At 43.0% G+C, this 14,995-nt stretch overlaps 1 protein-coding gene and 1 long non-coding RNA gene across 5 annotated transcripts; one reads left to right on the plus strand and one right to left on the minus strand.

The window, feature by feature from the left end:
* Positions 1-930: 930 nt before the first annotated feature.
* On the minus strand, positions 931-10,467 carry LOC119842310 (protein FAM83D-B-like). Of its 4 annotated transcripts, none has more exons than XM_038370265.2 (4): positions 9,718-10,467; positions 5,071-5,238; positions 4,100-4,218; positions 931-3,829 (listed from the first exon to the last, which is right to left on the minus strand). In XM_038370265.2, the coding sequence occupies exons 1-4, from the start codon at positions 10,177-10,179 to the stop codon at positions 3,514-3,516; spliced, it is 1,065 nt and encodes a 354-aa protein (XP_038226193.1). In that variant the 5' UTR covers positions 10,180-10,467; the 3' UTR covers positions 931-3,513. The 4 variants fall into 4 exon arrangements, with proteins under 4 accessions (XP_038226193.1, XP_038226194.1, XP_038226195.1 ...); XM_038370266.2 differs by having other exon boundaries at positions 4,100-4,212; positions 9,718-10,464; XM_038370267.2 differs by lacking the exon at positions 4,100-4,218 and having other exon boundaries at positions 9,718-10,465.
* LOC122456441 lies at positions 9,757-14,543 on the plus strand. The gene is made up of 3 exons (XR_006275377.1): positions 9,757-9,895; positions 12,985-13,118; positions 14,248-14,543. It is a non-coding gene; the product is annotated as an uncharacterized LOC122456441 (long non-coding RNA).
* The last annotated feature ends 452 nt before the right edge of the window (positions 14,544-14,995 follow it).

A 14,995-nucleotide genomic window follows, 5' to 3' on the forward strand; every position in this document is an offset into this window, starting at 1 on the left:
CTAAATTTGATGACTAATAGTCAACATTGCTCCTTATGTTTGATCTCATCTGTTATGTCTTAAAAATGAATTCAGCAGTGCAAGGTAAAAAGGCAGGGAAGCTAGCAAACTGGCTGCTGCTGTGACCATTTGTATTATGGACAGCATTAGAAGCTACATCCAGTATGTTTGCCAGTCACAGGATGTAACTTTAGGCAGCACCAGCACAGGAGAAACCGAAGCACAGCAGGATGGATAGGGCTGCTCAAGGCCCAGTTTAAGACACATGCCCAAAACTTGACTTGTGAAAAGTTTCCTTAAATTCACAGAAGAAAAAAACAAACAAACAAATATATGATGCAAGCCATAATCCCTTGCATGACTCATTAGTCCTAGCCAAACCTTAAGAAAACCCTCTATCACAGTGGTTCTCAAACTGTAGGTCGGGACCCCAAAGTGGGTTGTGACTCCATTTTAATGGGGTCCCCAGGGTTGGCTTAGATTTGCTGGGGCCCAGGGCCAAAGCCTGAGTCCCACCGCCCGGGACTGAAGCCCAGGGACTTCAGCCGTGGGCAGCGGGGCTCAGGTTACAGGCTCCCTGCCTGGGGTTGAAGCCCTTGAGCTTTGGCTTTGCCCCCGCCCCCTCCACCCAGGGTGGTCAGGCTTGGGCTTTGTCAGAGGGGGGCGTGGTGCAATGAAGTTTGAGAACCTCTGCTGTACAATAAGAAAAAGGCAGCACAGGCTGTATTTGAGGTGGTGGCTCAACCTGAGGAGAGCCACAGGATCTTTATCCAACAGCTTCAATAAAGAATCCCCATTATATTCATTACAACCAAGTCAAGTATCTTCCCTACCATGAGTGGTATCTACCACAAGGATATATGCACCAAAGTCATTGCACTTTATACCAGGCAGCTGACGGTTTGGGAAAAGAATCACCAGACAATTAAGTTCAATTACCCTGATGCTTTATTAAATCTTTGACAAAAGAGGGTGAAAAACTCACAGAACCACAAAATCCCCAGCCACATTTCACTTGCTTCTTAATCTCTAGCACTCTTTATCGTGCACATAAATAATGTGATAGAGCAGCACTATGACTGTTGTAATTAATCTTAAGTGATGTGTTTATACCTTACCTGGTTAATATGGTCTTTCAATTAATTTTTATTTATTATAATCCAATGGCTGTTTGGCAAATTCTTTTAGAGAAAAATTATGTCCTTGATTGTAATAAGAGATGTAATCTTAAAATCCTGGCTGTTTATTTGGATACATTTTGAAATTACAAATAATAAAAAGATCTCCCACTATTATTAAAAACAGTTATTATATAAATATTGCTTTTTTCAGTCACAGCAACAGTAGCCCATACAAGAAACACTGTTACAGTAAACTTAGAATCCTTTGCATAAGAAAAAGAGGCGAAAAAGCTCATTCAAGAGAAAAGTCCACCATCAATTTTGAACACACAAATATGCCAGACACTTACAAATTCTGAAAGAGTAAATTAGTCTGACAGGAACATTCTGCATAGATCACAAAAGTGGCATTAAGAGGATTATTGCATTGAAGAGATACATATCATAGCAAAGGACAAACCCACACTTAAGATACTAGCACACAAGGATTAAAAAAAAAACCCATCATGGACACCTATGATTATTGAATGTTCTTAGATTAGGCAAATTAAGTTTCAGTTACAATAAATGCAGAAGATAAATTAGGTTATCTTTATTGCACAACAGATTTTTTCTTGTTTATAACGTATAACAGGCTATATGAAGTGCAAATTAATGTCAATCTAGAATATTACATTTTTCCTGATTTAAAACAGCCTTAATGCAATAAAATAGGGTTGCCCCCAGTTTTATGTGTTTTTTGTTTTTAATTGCGATGCTTAACAACATACATAACTCCTCAGTTAGGTTTAGATATTCACACTTCAGGCCCAGACTCAGTAAAGCACTCAACCCATGCCTAAATGCTCTGCTGAATCAAGGCCTCAGTGAATGAAGTGGGTTAAGAGTATGTTCCTACTTTACTGCAGCTACCATTGTTTGATTGAAGAGAATTTTCTACCAGGCTGGATTAATGAGACCACAGGGCAAGAATATATGTTGAAATTACTATTTTTGCAACAGAAAAGGTTAGATATGTTTTAAATGAGAGCTTTGAATTTCTATGAAGACCTTAAAGTGGCAGGATATTTGATTTTTTTTTTTTTTTTTTTTTGCACATATGATTTGCCTGGCCTAGGTTAAGGTGAGCTTTTTTGATTTTTGGGGAAAATGTGTGCAGTGAGGGAGCGAGGGGGGAATTCTCCCTTGCGTTTCAAAACCTCTCATAAAACTTGTCCCAGGAGTAGGCTGAAAGCAACAGCTCCTGTGTCTGTCAGGTCAGGTATGGTGAATGTACAATGATATAACGAAATAGGCCTTCATTTGGTTCTGCAAAAGCAAATAGGGAAAGCTTCAGTGTAGAAAAAAAGTATTCTAGAGAAATGAATATCTAAAAAAGATTATAAAAAAATCTTTTTGCAACCTTATCCATACTTTATTACAAAACAAAAAAGGATAGTGTACATTTAAAATGTAATTTGTGCAAAACTCAAATAGCAAATTAAGGTACTTTTATGATTTAATGCTTCAAGTACTTCACTGTGTATTGTGTAATAAGTTGCATAGGAAGAACCACAACAGTGTTCCATGTAAACGTCTCTCTTTCACCAACAGAAGTTGGGCCAATAAAAGACATTACCTCACCCACCTTGTCTGTCTAATATCCTGGGACCAACATGGCCACAACAACACTGCAAACAACAATGCTTAAAAGCAGCTGATGCACCAACTTGCTCCACCTAGCTGCGGCCATTCATTTGAAGAAAGGGTGTGATGTCTGAGGCCCAGTAGGCTGACATAGATCTTTTTCCATCTAGTTGAGGTTATATGTTATGGTTTGGCTATCCATGTCATTTTTCAGTCAAATGTCCCTGGCTGGAGAGGTTGCCAAACACAAGTTTGAGCTTGGACCTGATTTCAGAGCAGAAGAGTGCCCCTTCCCCCATTTATTTTTCAGAAGGAGCTCTTTAAGCAGTGTTCTTTTCGGTAGCAAGAGTCTTTAGAATAACCAGAGCCATTGAGATACAAGGATACTGATCTAGTAGAGGATGTGAAAGTGCAGCAAAATGACTGAAAACTAGAAGAAGTTAACAAGAGAGTTATCCACATGCTGGTGATAATATCCACATATTATCACCTAGGAGGCAGAGACAATAACACAGTCTTATGTTTGCTGGCCTGAGTTGTAGTGGTCTTCAGTAGAACCACTGTTTGAGTATTGCCTTCTCTCAATTTGAGGTTTGTTTTCCAGTGGCTACCATTACAACATTGGTTTGCAAGGAAGCATTGGATATGGGCACAGTGGGCTCTTCTCATCTTTCAAGTTGAGTGGACAATGCTCACCTCTCTATGCTCCAACATGGCCTCATGATTGCAGAGACATTCTTCTCAGTCAACAGTGGAGATGCCTGCATTATGATATTTGACTCACATTTGCCTCCCTGGAGGCATACAAGAAGCTCTGTTTCCTTCTCATGTTTTCTACAAATGCTCTAAGGTAGAAAAACTCCATTCTCAAGAAGTTTTCCTTTATCCAGTCACTGGAAGCCTTTGTTCTCCTGACCAGCTGATCAAACATTCCATTCTTCTTGCAACTGGATGACAGTTTGGGGTTGATGGGCTTTGACCGTGCAAAAAGGATCTGGAATTCCAGATCAAAGTGTGCGACTGCTGGGCCCGACAGAATCAAGATGTTACTGCTGCTTAGTTTCCCATCAGTCCATGTGAAACTTAATAATGAGAAAATTCACAATGATGTTAATTTATTACAACAAATAATACACCCACACAAAGGTTGAAATAGTGCCAATACATGTTCTCTTTCAATACAAGAAACTAGATTGTTACTATACTATGGATAGTTAGCAACATAATTTTTAGTGCAAACATCACATACGATCAACAGCTCACAAGAAAAACAGTTTTGTACTATTCCCTTTCACCCCACAATCCAAAGAAGTCATAGGAGACAAGGACATGAAAAGAAATAGGGTACTTGCCTGTAGGAATCTGTTGTCACTCTTATGCCATCAAGATAAACTTTTCTTGGACCCTCCCCACAATTTTGACTCCTGACCTTGTGCAATAAGTGTTTGCTGATATAGTTCGAATTCTCATCATGTGTTTGAAAGAGGAAAAAAAAATTAAGTTTTGACATATCAAAAGAAAATGATTCTGCCTAAGAGGAAAACTTATAAACATAAATGATAAGCGTCCTAAGACCACTGCTGATCAGCTAACACAGGATGCTGCTGAGTGGCATAAGATTCACTCTCCTAAGGAGTAAAATGACCATTCTAAAGGGTTCTTGTGGCTTAGGGAGCAAAACATTAAGTCAAAATTTGAACCAGAATTTAGTCTCCGTCTCTGTAAGTTGGGCTAACAAGACCACCCAACATATTTGTCCTTAAGGGAATAAGAAATGGATTAAACTGAACTGAACCCTCCTTTGTGTCCCTACAAAAGAGTGGCTAAAATATAGTGGATTATGTGTTTACACAATATGAGTCCCCTCCCCCTTTAAATAGTTTGTTTGTGGGAAGAGAACCTCTCTTTCAACAGATTTCCTAGAAGAAGGAAGAGAACTTTAATAATCTGGGCCAGAAACATTAAGACATTCATCAGAAAGATTCCCATTCTAAGGAAAGTCAATTTACTTTATGAGATGGCCAGAAAATTAAGGTTCAAGCTACAGATATTTAAACAAAGAAAAGAGTGTCTGCAGTGCTTTCAGCAATCCCATAACAAGTGTTAAAGACAAAACAATCACTTCAATGTAATACGTGGGTGTTAGTGCACCTCTAAAGACATCATCGTTTGTGCAGTTAATGCCTTCTTTTTCAAGATCAGTTAAAACTTACAAAAAAGAGCAAGAGCTACACAAATCATATTTCTTTTGAAAACTCAGATATTATGGTTGCAATAGGGCCAATAACAAATTGTTTTTTGCCATAAGTATCACAGTGCCTACCTTCTCCTGCTCAAGATCAACTCCTAGATTTCTGCACATTTTCAGAAAGCGGGGAAATGAAGCACAATCTAAAAGAATGTACATGTTAACTTTCCGCTTGCTACAGGCTTCCTGAAGATCTTTGAAGATATCAATGTCTGTGAAGGTATCCATAAACACAGCAATAACCTGAAAAAAATACAGAAGAAACCATTAGTTCAAGAAAACCTTGTGACCTACGTCTTATTTTTCTCAGCACCCCAGGGAAGATTTAGAAAGGGCAGAGGGGTGTATGAATCAATTTAGCTTCCAAATTAAGTAGTTCCCTGGTTGGTTTTCTTTTATCGATACCATATTCCCTAGACAAGCTTCCATTTTCCTTGCTACTTTTTTTAAGTGTTATTTCATTGTGGCATAGTCAACATGTTCTGCCATTCTTAGCAGCATTCCATAAGTGTCTCAAGTACTGGATAATTTAGATATGCAATGTTCTAGCTGCATCAGTCCCTGGATATTAGAGACACAAGGTGGATGGCGTAATATCTTATTGAATCAACTTGTTGATGACAGACAAATCCCTGGCTGAACCAGAGCAGTATATGCAGGCTCTACAGTGGGAAGGCTTTTTATATTGCTCTGTATCAGAGGTGAGAGAGGAGACCATGATACTGAGGGATGAAAGGGTAAGGGAATGAGTTTAGGTTAAGCTAACAGCACTTCAAAGGGAAAAATACATAGGTATTGCAGGTGTACTATACCTCTATATTAGGTGTCAAATATGTTGCTTCACAGTACACCTAAGGTATATGGATACCCATTATAATCAATCTTTGCATATCATCGCTTCCACAAAGTCATATACAGTAAAATGGAAAAACAGATATTGAACTCATAGGAGGATGGGAGCCCGCTTCTCAGAGTATTCATTCTGTCTTTGACACTTACCATTTGATAATGCATAAAAAGAAAGTACATCTAAGATTCTTTGCTACTCCATCCACATGGTTTCCTTTTGTACACCTGGAATTACAATAGCAGGAACTAGAGAGTCTGTGAATAGGGACTACTTCTCTTTGGTTCTTAGGATGCAAACAACATAATTAAATAGCTGAAGGCAGGTCAGTGAATTGGGAAAGAGACTGTTGGCTGTCAGTCCTTTCTGGCAATGGATAAGTTACTCAGGAAAAGGAATCTTATATACATTCAAAATCAAGTACTGTATCATCACTTATCAGGGAACACTATCTCCGTTTGTCATTTGCTCAGCAGCATCTGGCTCACTGTTTAATTATATTTGTATTCTATGCTCCGTCTTTTGCTTGCATGACTTCACCCTCAAGGTTAAGCCATACAGGTCTTAAGATTCCTTCATTTCCCCCACCTCTAAATTGATCCCAAGACCCACCAGGGCAGTCAGAGACCACTGACTGTTCTCCAACACCAGATGAGTGGGCTAGTAAGACGCTTACTTAGAAATGTGTTTTTTTTTTAAAGATGGGTGTTTCACCACCAGCCTTCCGTAATCAAATAATTGACCTTTGATACCATTCAGTCACTTAATAAACTGGGATATGGGAACGGGGAGTAAATATTCAGTCCAAAACAGAACTTAGGCAAGATGGTTAATTCTTATCTTGAAGTTTCTTACACTGAAGTACCTCAAGTTGGAGATGCAACACAAATGCAAGCCATTTTGATAGATTCATAGATACTAAGGTCAGAAGGGACCATTCTGATCATCTTGTCCGACCTCCAATAGGAGAGACACATCCTAAATCAGAGATTGTGGGATTGTGTCCTTTTCCTGCAAATGTATTGCTTGAAGAGAAGGATTGCTTCAGTTCCAAAACTTGGAAAGGATCGCTGACTTCACCAGTGTTATCTGCAAAGGGTTTGAGTATGCAAGGAAAAGGAACTTCTCATCACAGCAAGTATCTTCACTGATGTGAATTGGTTTCCCCTTTACTATCATTTCTTTAGGTTAGAAGAAATGCTGAGGATCCTCAATGTATTGTCATTAGTAGGGCTGTCAAGTGATTAAAAATTAATCACACTTATCTCCCGAAAATGTAAACTATCTTGTATGTCTTAGCGATTGGCTGAACAAGAAGTAGGACTGAGTGGACTTATATGCTCTAAATTTTCATATTGTTTTGTTTTTGAGTGCAGTTAAGTAACAACCAAACAAAAAATACATTTGTAAATTGCACTTTCACAAGAAAGAGATTGCATTATGGTATTTGTACGAGGTGAATTGAAAAACACTCTTTTTTTTAATAATTTTTACAGTGAAAATATTTGTAATCAAAATAATATAAAGTGAGCACTTTACACTGTATTCTGTGTTGTAGTTAAAAATCAATATATTTGAAACTGTAGGGAAAAAAGCAAAAATATTTAATAAACTTCAATTGGTATTCTGTTGTTTAACAATGTGGGATCCCACGACATTTTGAACAAAGGAAGTATTATTAGTCTAGATGGCCTGGCCAAGATCCAGCTTGGATAATTACACTCTGCCTTCATAGCTGATATCATAGGGATAAAATCTCAGTAGAGATGTTCTTCAGTTCTCTTCTGAAAAACTTAATGTGACTAACTTCAGTCCCCAGCAAAATCATGGAGCAGGTCCTCAAGGAATCCAGTTTGAAGCACTTGGAGGAGAGGAAGGTGATCAGGAACAGTTAACAAAGATTCACCAAGTCATGCCTGACCAACCTGATTGCCTTCTATGATGATATAACTGGCTCTGTGGATATGGGGAAAGTGGTGGATGTGATACATCTTGACTTTAGCAAAGTCTGACTTTAGCAAAGTTTGATACAGTCTCCCATGGTATTCTTGCCAGCAAGTTAAAGAAGTATGGATTGGATGAATGGACTATAAGGTGGATAGAAAGCTGGCTAGATTGTCGGGCTCAACGGGTAGTGATCAACGGCTCGATGTCTAGTTGGTAGCCGGCATTAAGTGGAGTGCCCCAGGGTCTGTCCTGGGGCCGGTTTTGTTCAACATCTTTATTAATGATCTGGATGATGGGATGAATTGCACCCTCAGTAAATTCGCAGACGACACTAAGTTGGGGGGAGAGGTAGATATGCTGGAGGATAGGAATAGGGTCCAGAGTGACCTAGACAAATTGAAGGTTTGGGCCAAAAGAAATCTGATGAGGTTCAACAAGGACAAGTGCAGAGTCCTGCACTTAGGCAGGAAGAATTCCATGCACTGCTACAGGCTGGGGACTGACTAGTTAAGCAGCAGTTCTGCAGAAAAGGACCTGGGGATTACAGAGGACAAGAAGCTGGATATGAGTCAGCAGTGTGCCCTTGTTACCAAGGAGGGCAACGGCATATTGGACTGTATTAATAGGAGCATTGCCAGCAGATCGAGGGAAGTGATTATTCCCCTCAATTCGGCACTGGTGAGGCCACACCTGGAGTAGTGTCTAGTTTTGGTCCCTCCACTACAGAAGGGATGTGGATAAACTGAAGAGAGTCCAGAGGAGGGCAATGAAAATGATTAGGGTACTGGGGCACATGACTTACGAGGAGAGGCTGAGGGAACTGTGGTTATTTAGTCTTCAGAAGAGAAGAGTGAGGGGGGATTTGATAGCAGCCTTCAACTACCTGAAAGGGGGTTCCAAAGAGGATGGACCTAGGCTGTTTTCAGTGGTTGCAGATGACAGAACAAGAAGTAATGGTCTCAAGTTGCAGTGGGGGAGGTCTAGGTTGACTATTAGGAAACACTATTTCACTAGGAGGGTGGTAAAGCACTGGAATGGGTTACCTAGGAAGGTGGTGGAATCTCCATCCTTAGAGGTTTTTAAGGCCTGGTTTGACAAAGCCCTGGCTGGGATGATTTAGTTGGTGTTGGTCTTGCTTTGAGCAGGGGATGGACGAGATGACCTCCTGAGGTCTCTTCCAACCCTAATATTCTATGATTCTATGACTACAAGGCAGAAGGCTGCTATAGTCTATCCTAGAGGTGGCATGAGTGATCTCCAGGTGTAGTATGTACATAGCATGCAGTGTGTGTTAGACTTAAGGTATCAGGTTTTATTTAAAAGACACACTATGTGATGGTGTGATACTAAAGTGCTACAAGCATGTGTTTTGGGATGACCACACTCCTCATAATTGCCAAAATTCCACGTGAACTAACCGAGACCAATGAGTTTCCATAAGCACACTACACTGTCATTTATTCTGCATATAACACATATGTTGCCGAAAGACTAGTTTCTAAAGTAGGAAAGATTTTATCACAAAGCAGACAGGATCCCTGCCCTGAGGAGCTTCTTCTCCCTTCCTTCATTCTCCTGCAGGATGGTAGTGATGGCCTATCCAGAGAAGAAAGCTCACCACAACCATGACTGTCACAAGTTTTTGCTGCAAGAGCAAAACATTAAAGTCATGATTTTTTAAAAAATGCAAAAAATAAATAATAATGCAAAGTTGCAGGTTTCAGAATTTAATCCTAGCTGGCTAGCGATTAGGTGACCAAAACCAGGGGGTCTTTAGTGCAACACCAGCTTCCAGGCCCCCAGTTCCCCAGGCACAGAGGAGCGCTGTGCAGCGCAGCATCGCGCGGGTTTCCCAGGGCAAGGGACGCGGTGCCCGGAGGCGGCGGCTCGGGCAGGAAGGGGGCGCGGAGGCCGGGCGGGGGACTCACCTCCCTGGCCGAGCGGATCTGCCTGCGCACCGCCTCCTTGCAGCTGTAGATGGTCTCCCCGAAGCTGGGCTGGAAAAGCGCCTCCACGCGGGTGAGGCCGCGGTACGAGCCGCCGGAGAAGGCCGGCCAGCCCAGCTCCAGCGCGGGCGGCTCCACGTCCGACTGCTCGGGGAAGTAGGTGAGCGAGGAGCAGTCCAGCGAGGCGCTGAGCGAGGACTCGGCCGCCCCGTTCTCGGCCCCGGCCGGCGGCGCGGCCGCCTGGAGGACGGCCTGGATCTCGGGCTCCGAGAGGAAGCCGGGCACCTTCTCGCGGCGCAGGAAAGCGCGGAAAGCGGCCCGGCCGCCCGCCACCAGCTCCTCCAGCGCCAGCCGCTGCGCCTCGCTGTAGAGCTCGGGCGAGCTCGGCTCCCCGCGGGGCCCGCGGCCGGGCGCGTCCTCCAGGCACTGGGACTGGCTCGCCATGGGGAGCCGCGGCCGCCGCTAACCGCCAGCCCGCAAGGGCGGCCCCTAAACCAGGCCCCCTCACCCCGATTCTCCTCCCCCGGCCAACCAGCGCCGGGCCCTGCCTCCTCCTCTTGCACCTTCCCGGGCTGAAGGGAGCGACGGTCGTTGCGCTCAAGCGGCTGGTAGGCTCCCGAATACCCCAGCTCAGCAGGTGGAGATGCCCTGACTCAGGCGGGGCAGCTGCTGGAGCGGCCAGAGAGACGCAAGGGAGAGTCTCGGGGACTCTGCGGGTGCCTGCTTTCTTCCCACGCGGATGCGCCCCACTTAGCAAGCCCTCGTGTAGCCCCATCGCACTCTTGGAAGGGCTACTCTTGCCCACGGGGCTGGCAATGAATTATTTCAAACTGCTGTAGAAACAGAAAAGGAGTACGTGTGGCACCTTAGAGACTAACAAATTTATTAGAGCATAAGCTTTCGTGAGCTACAGCTCACTTCATCGGATGCATTTGGTGGAAAAAACAGAGGAGAGATTTATATACACACACAGAGAACATGAAACAATGGGTTTATCATACACACTGTAAGGAGAGTGATCACTTAAGATAAGCCATCACCAGCAGCAGGTGGGGGAAAGGAGGAAAACCTTTCATGGTGACAAGCAGGTAGGCTAATTCCAGCAGTTAACAAGAATAGCAGAGGAACAGTGGGGGGTGGGGGGGGTGGGAGGGAGAAATACCATGGGGAAATAGTTTTACTTTGTGTAATGACTCATCCATTCCCAGTCTCTATTCAAGCCTAAGTTAATTGTATCCAGTTTGCAAATTAATTCCAATTCAGCAGTCTCTCGTTGGAGTCTGTTTTTGAAGCTTTTTTCTTGAAGTATAGCCACTCTTAGGTCTGTGATCGAGTGACCAGAGAGATTGAAGTGTTCTCCAACTGGTTTTTGAATGTTATAATTCTTGACGTCTGATTTGTGTCCATTCATTCTTTTACGTAGAGACTGTCCAGTTTGGCCAATGTACATGGCAGAGGGGCATTGCTGGCACATGATGGCATATATCACATTGGTAGATGCGCAGGTGAAGGAGCCTCTGATAGTGTGGCTGATGTGATTAGGCCCTATGATGGTATCCCCTGAATAGATATGTGGACAGAGTTGGCAACGGGCTTTGTTGCAAGGATAGGTTCCTGGGTTAGTGGTGTGTGGTTGCTGGTGAGTATTTGCTTCAGATTGGGGGGCTGTCTGTAAGCAAGGACTGGTCTGTCTCCCAAGATCTGAGAAAGCGATGGCTCGTCCTTCAGGATAGGTTGTAGATCCTTGATGATGCGTTGGAGAGGTTTTAGTTGGGGGCTGAAGGTGATGGCTAGTGGCGTTCTGTTGTTTTCTTTGTTAGGCCTGTCCTGTAGTAGGTGACTTCTGGGTACGCTTCTGGCTCTGTCAATCTGTTTCTTCACTTCAGCAGGTGGGTATTGTAGTTGTAGGAATGCATGATAGAGATCTTGTAGGTGTTTGTCTCTGTCTGAGGGGTTGGAGCAAATGCGGTTATATCGTAGCGCTTGGCTGTAGACAATGGATCGAGTGGTATGATCTGGATGAAAGCTAGAGGCATGTAGGTAGGAATAGCGGTCAGTAGGTTTCCGATATTGGGTGGCGTTTATGTGACCATCGCTTATTAGCACCGTAGTGTCCAGGAAGTGGATCTCTTGTGTGGACTGGTCCAGGGTGAGGTTGATGGTGGGATGGAAATTGTTGAAATCATGGTGGAATGGGCCTAATCACATCAGCCACACTATCAGAGGCTCCTTCACCTGCGCATCTACCAATGTGATATATGCCATCATGTGCCAGCAATGCCCCTCTACCATGTACATTGGCCAAACTGGACAGTCTCTACGTAAAAGAATGAATGGACACAAATCAGACGTCAAGAATTATAACATTCAAAAACCAGTTGGAGAACACTTCAATCTCTCTGGTCACTCGATCACAGACCTAAGAGTGGCTATACTTCAAGAAAAAAGCTTCAAAAACAGACTCCAACGAGAGACTGCTGAATTGGAATTAATTTGCAAACTGGATACAATTAACTTAGGCTTGAATAGAGACTGGGAATGGATGAGTCATTACACAAAGTAAAACTATTTCCCCATGGTATTTCTCCCTCCCACCCCACCCCCCACTGTTCCTCTGCTATTCTTGTTAACTGCTGGAATTAGCCTACCTGCTTGTCACCATGAAAGGTTTTCCTCCTTCCCCCCCCTGCTGTTGGTAATGGCTTATCTTAAGTGATCACTCTCCTTACAGTGTGTATGATAAACCCATTGTTTCATGTTCTCTGTTTGTGTGTATATAAATCTCTCCTCTGTTTTTTCCACCAAATGCATCCGATGAAGTGAGCTGTAGCTCACGAAAGCTTATGCTCTAATAAATTTGTTAGTCTCTAAGGTGCCACAAGTACTCCTTTTCTTTTTGCGAATACAGACTAACACGGCTGCTACTCTGAAACCTGTAGAAACAAAGCACACTCAGCACAGGAGGCCTGTTACCAAAGACTTGCACCGATCTTGTTCTTGCATTTACCTACCTGCATGGGGGGGAGGGCAAGAAGAGAGAAAAGGCTCTGTAATTTTATTTGATTTCTCATCCTCTTAGGAGCCCTTCCAAAAGGTGGTGAGCCCCTATGGCCCAGGTAGCAAGGAGACAAAATAAAAGCAAGGCATTCCCCCCCCCCCCCTTTAGCCAAGAGCTGTCTGGGTGAAATCTAAAGCTTCAGAGGCCACAGCTGTAGTCATGTTAACTGTCCTTCTAGCCTTTTTCTTCAGAGTGAACAATATCAGAGGAACATTTGAAAGAGCAAGAATAAAGCCAGGGTCTCTTCGGCAGCACTGTTCTTTCCCCAAAAGAAGTCTAGTGTCTAAAGAATATGCTACATCTTGGTAACTTTGACTTCTTCCAGGTACTGTTTATGGGGGTTAATAGCACTAGAATTAATTCCCATCTCTCCTGGTAGCTGGAAAATATAATCCAGATAGAAAATGTTTAATTAAGTGAAGAAGAGTAAAAATCCCAAATAGAAGGGAAGAACCACAGATAAGGAAAAGTTATAATTAAGAAAACCCACACTACAAAGTCACTGTTTAATTTGTGAAGTAAAATATTTTCTGCTGATGGGAAAATACTGTGTAGCAGCAGTCTAGTGTAACACTGTAAGAAGGACATGAAATAAGGAAGGTTTTCACATAGACTTTAAAAAGGAGACGTGCTACCGTAAATGAAGCATGGAGTAAATCCCTCACGTGGCTGCTGAAGTGGGCATTGACTAGCTCTCTACAACCCCTGCAATGACTGATGAGGGGACTTCTTACCACTGAGCCACTTTAAAAAAAGAAAACCCACACACCACACTCCTTTAAAAAGTGCTAGTGCAGCCAGGGCTTTCCTCATAGTTGCATGGTAGTCTAAAACAATGAATTGTCAGCTTCCCCCACCTAGGAAGGTTGAAATGCATAAAGTAGCCACTTTTTAGCATAGGTGTAGGTCCCGCTACCAACAAGAATCATAGAACAAATGCTGAAAGAGAAATAATGCTACTGCATTGAGCCATTTTATTTTGTAGACAAATTAGATTTAGGGCATATCTTTCCACGCATTGGCATATCGGAGAGGATGCAATTAGAAAGCTGCCTTATTCCACCTGTTGCACACAAACTCCCTGAAAGTGAGAACGCTGTAGTATGTTTGAGACCTGAAGGTACAGTTGATTGGCCAGTGAAGGTTCTGTCCATGTAACTATCTGCTGTTATAGCTTGCCAAGAATAAACATCCCATAGTAGGTTAGAAGGTCTTGTCTTCGTCCGTCTCAGCATATCTCCAGGTGATGATGATAGATCAGAACTAGTAACAGTTCCTCACTTCTGAAAGATTTATGGAATACAGTTAATCTGAAACAAGGGCAGCAGTGTTAGAGGTGTGGTACTTTCAAGGATTATACTTCCCCCACATCCCTCTGCCAATTGTTGTAGGCTTCTAATTTTTTTATTTATTTATTTAATTTTTAAAAAGTGTTTCTCTCTGGTTCTTGGTAGGAGAAAGACACAAACGGGAAACAAACTGTACTGGAGAAAACAATGGAACTGGCTGCAGATAAAGTGCTATCAGTTACCACGCTTGAAAGAAACTGTTTTTCCTACTTAATTATTTGTAACAGTAGGTAACATCTTCACACAAGTGTAATTAAGATGTGGCATCCACTTGTTGCAACCTAAAAATTTAAGTTATATGAATGTAAAGGTTATGCAATGTCATTGTGCGAAGTCATTGCTATGCAGGTTTCAGAGTAGCAGCCGTGTTAGTCTGTATTCGCAAAAAGAAAAGGAATACTTGTGGCACCTTAGATGAAGTGAGCTGTAGCTCACGAAAGCTTATGCTCTAATAAATTTGTTAGCCTCTAAGGTGCCACAAGTACTCCTTTTCTTATTGCTATGCAGGGTTGTCGGCTAGATTTTAGGACAGATGACAGAACACCTACTGCAATTATTTGTATTTCCCCACGGCCACACCCTATAACTGGGGGTCTGTGGCCCCCTGGGCTCCATGAGCCCATTCCAGGGGGCCACAGGGCCCCAAGGCTGAAGCGCTAATCTGTGGTTCCCTCCATGGGGCTGTAGCTGGGAGGTACAGGGCTGAAGCTCCTATCCTCGGCATTGCCTGCAGGGCTGAAGCCAAGGGCTGAATCCCAGAGCCCCGATGCTCCCTGTGGGGCAGAAGCTCTGAGCCCATGGGCAGAGTTGGGGACATGGAGGGCATTCCCCCTCCACCCCCTAAACTGCAGCA

This window comes from Dermochelys coriacea, chromosome 13 (genome assembly GCF_009764565.3).
Source record: "Dermochelys coriacea isolate rDerCor1 chromosome 13, rDerCor1.pri.v4, whole genome shotgun sequence".
NCBI classification, from domain to species: domain Eukaryota; kingdom Metazoa; phylum Chordata; order Testudines; family Dermochelyidae; genus Dermochelys; species Dermochelys coriacea.

Coding starts and splice junctions, on each gene's coding strand:
- LOC119842310 (XM_038370265.2), bottom strand. CDS start 10,179: ATGGCGAGCCAGTCCCAGTGCCTGGAGGACGCGCCCGGCCGCGGGCCC. Junction 4,219..5,070: donor TTGATCTTGAGCAGGAGAAG/GTAGGCACTGTG, acceptor TTTCAAACACAT/GATGAGAATTCGAACTATAT. Junction 3,830..4,099: donor GTGACAACAGATTCCTACAG/GCAAGTACCCTA, acceptor CTCATTATTAAG/TTTCACATGGACTGATGGGA.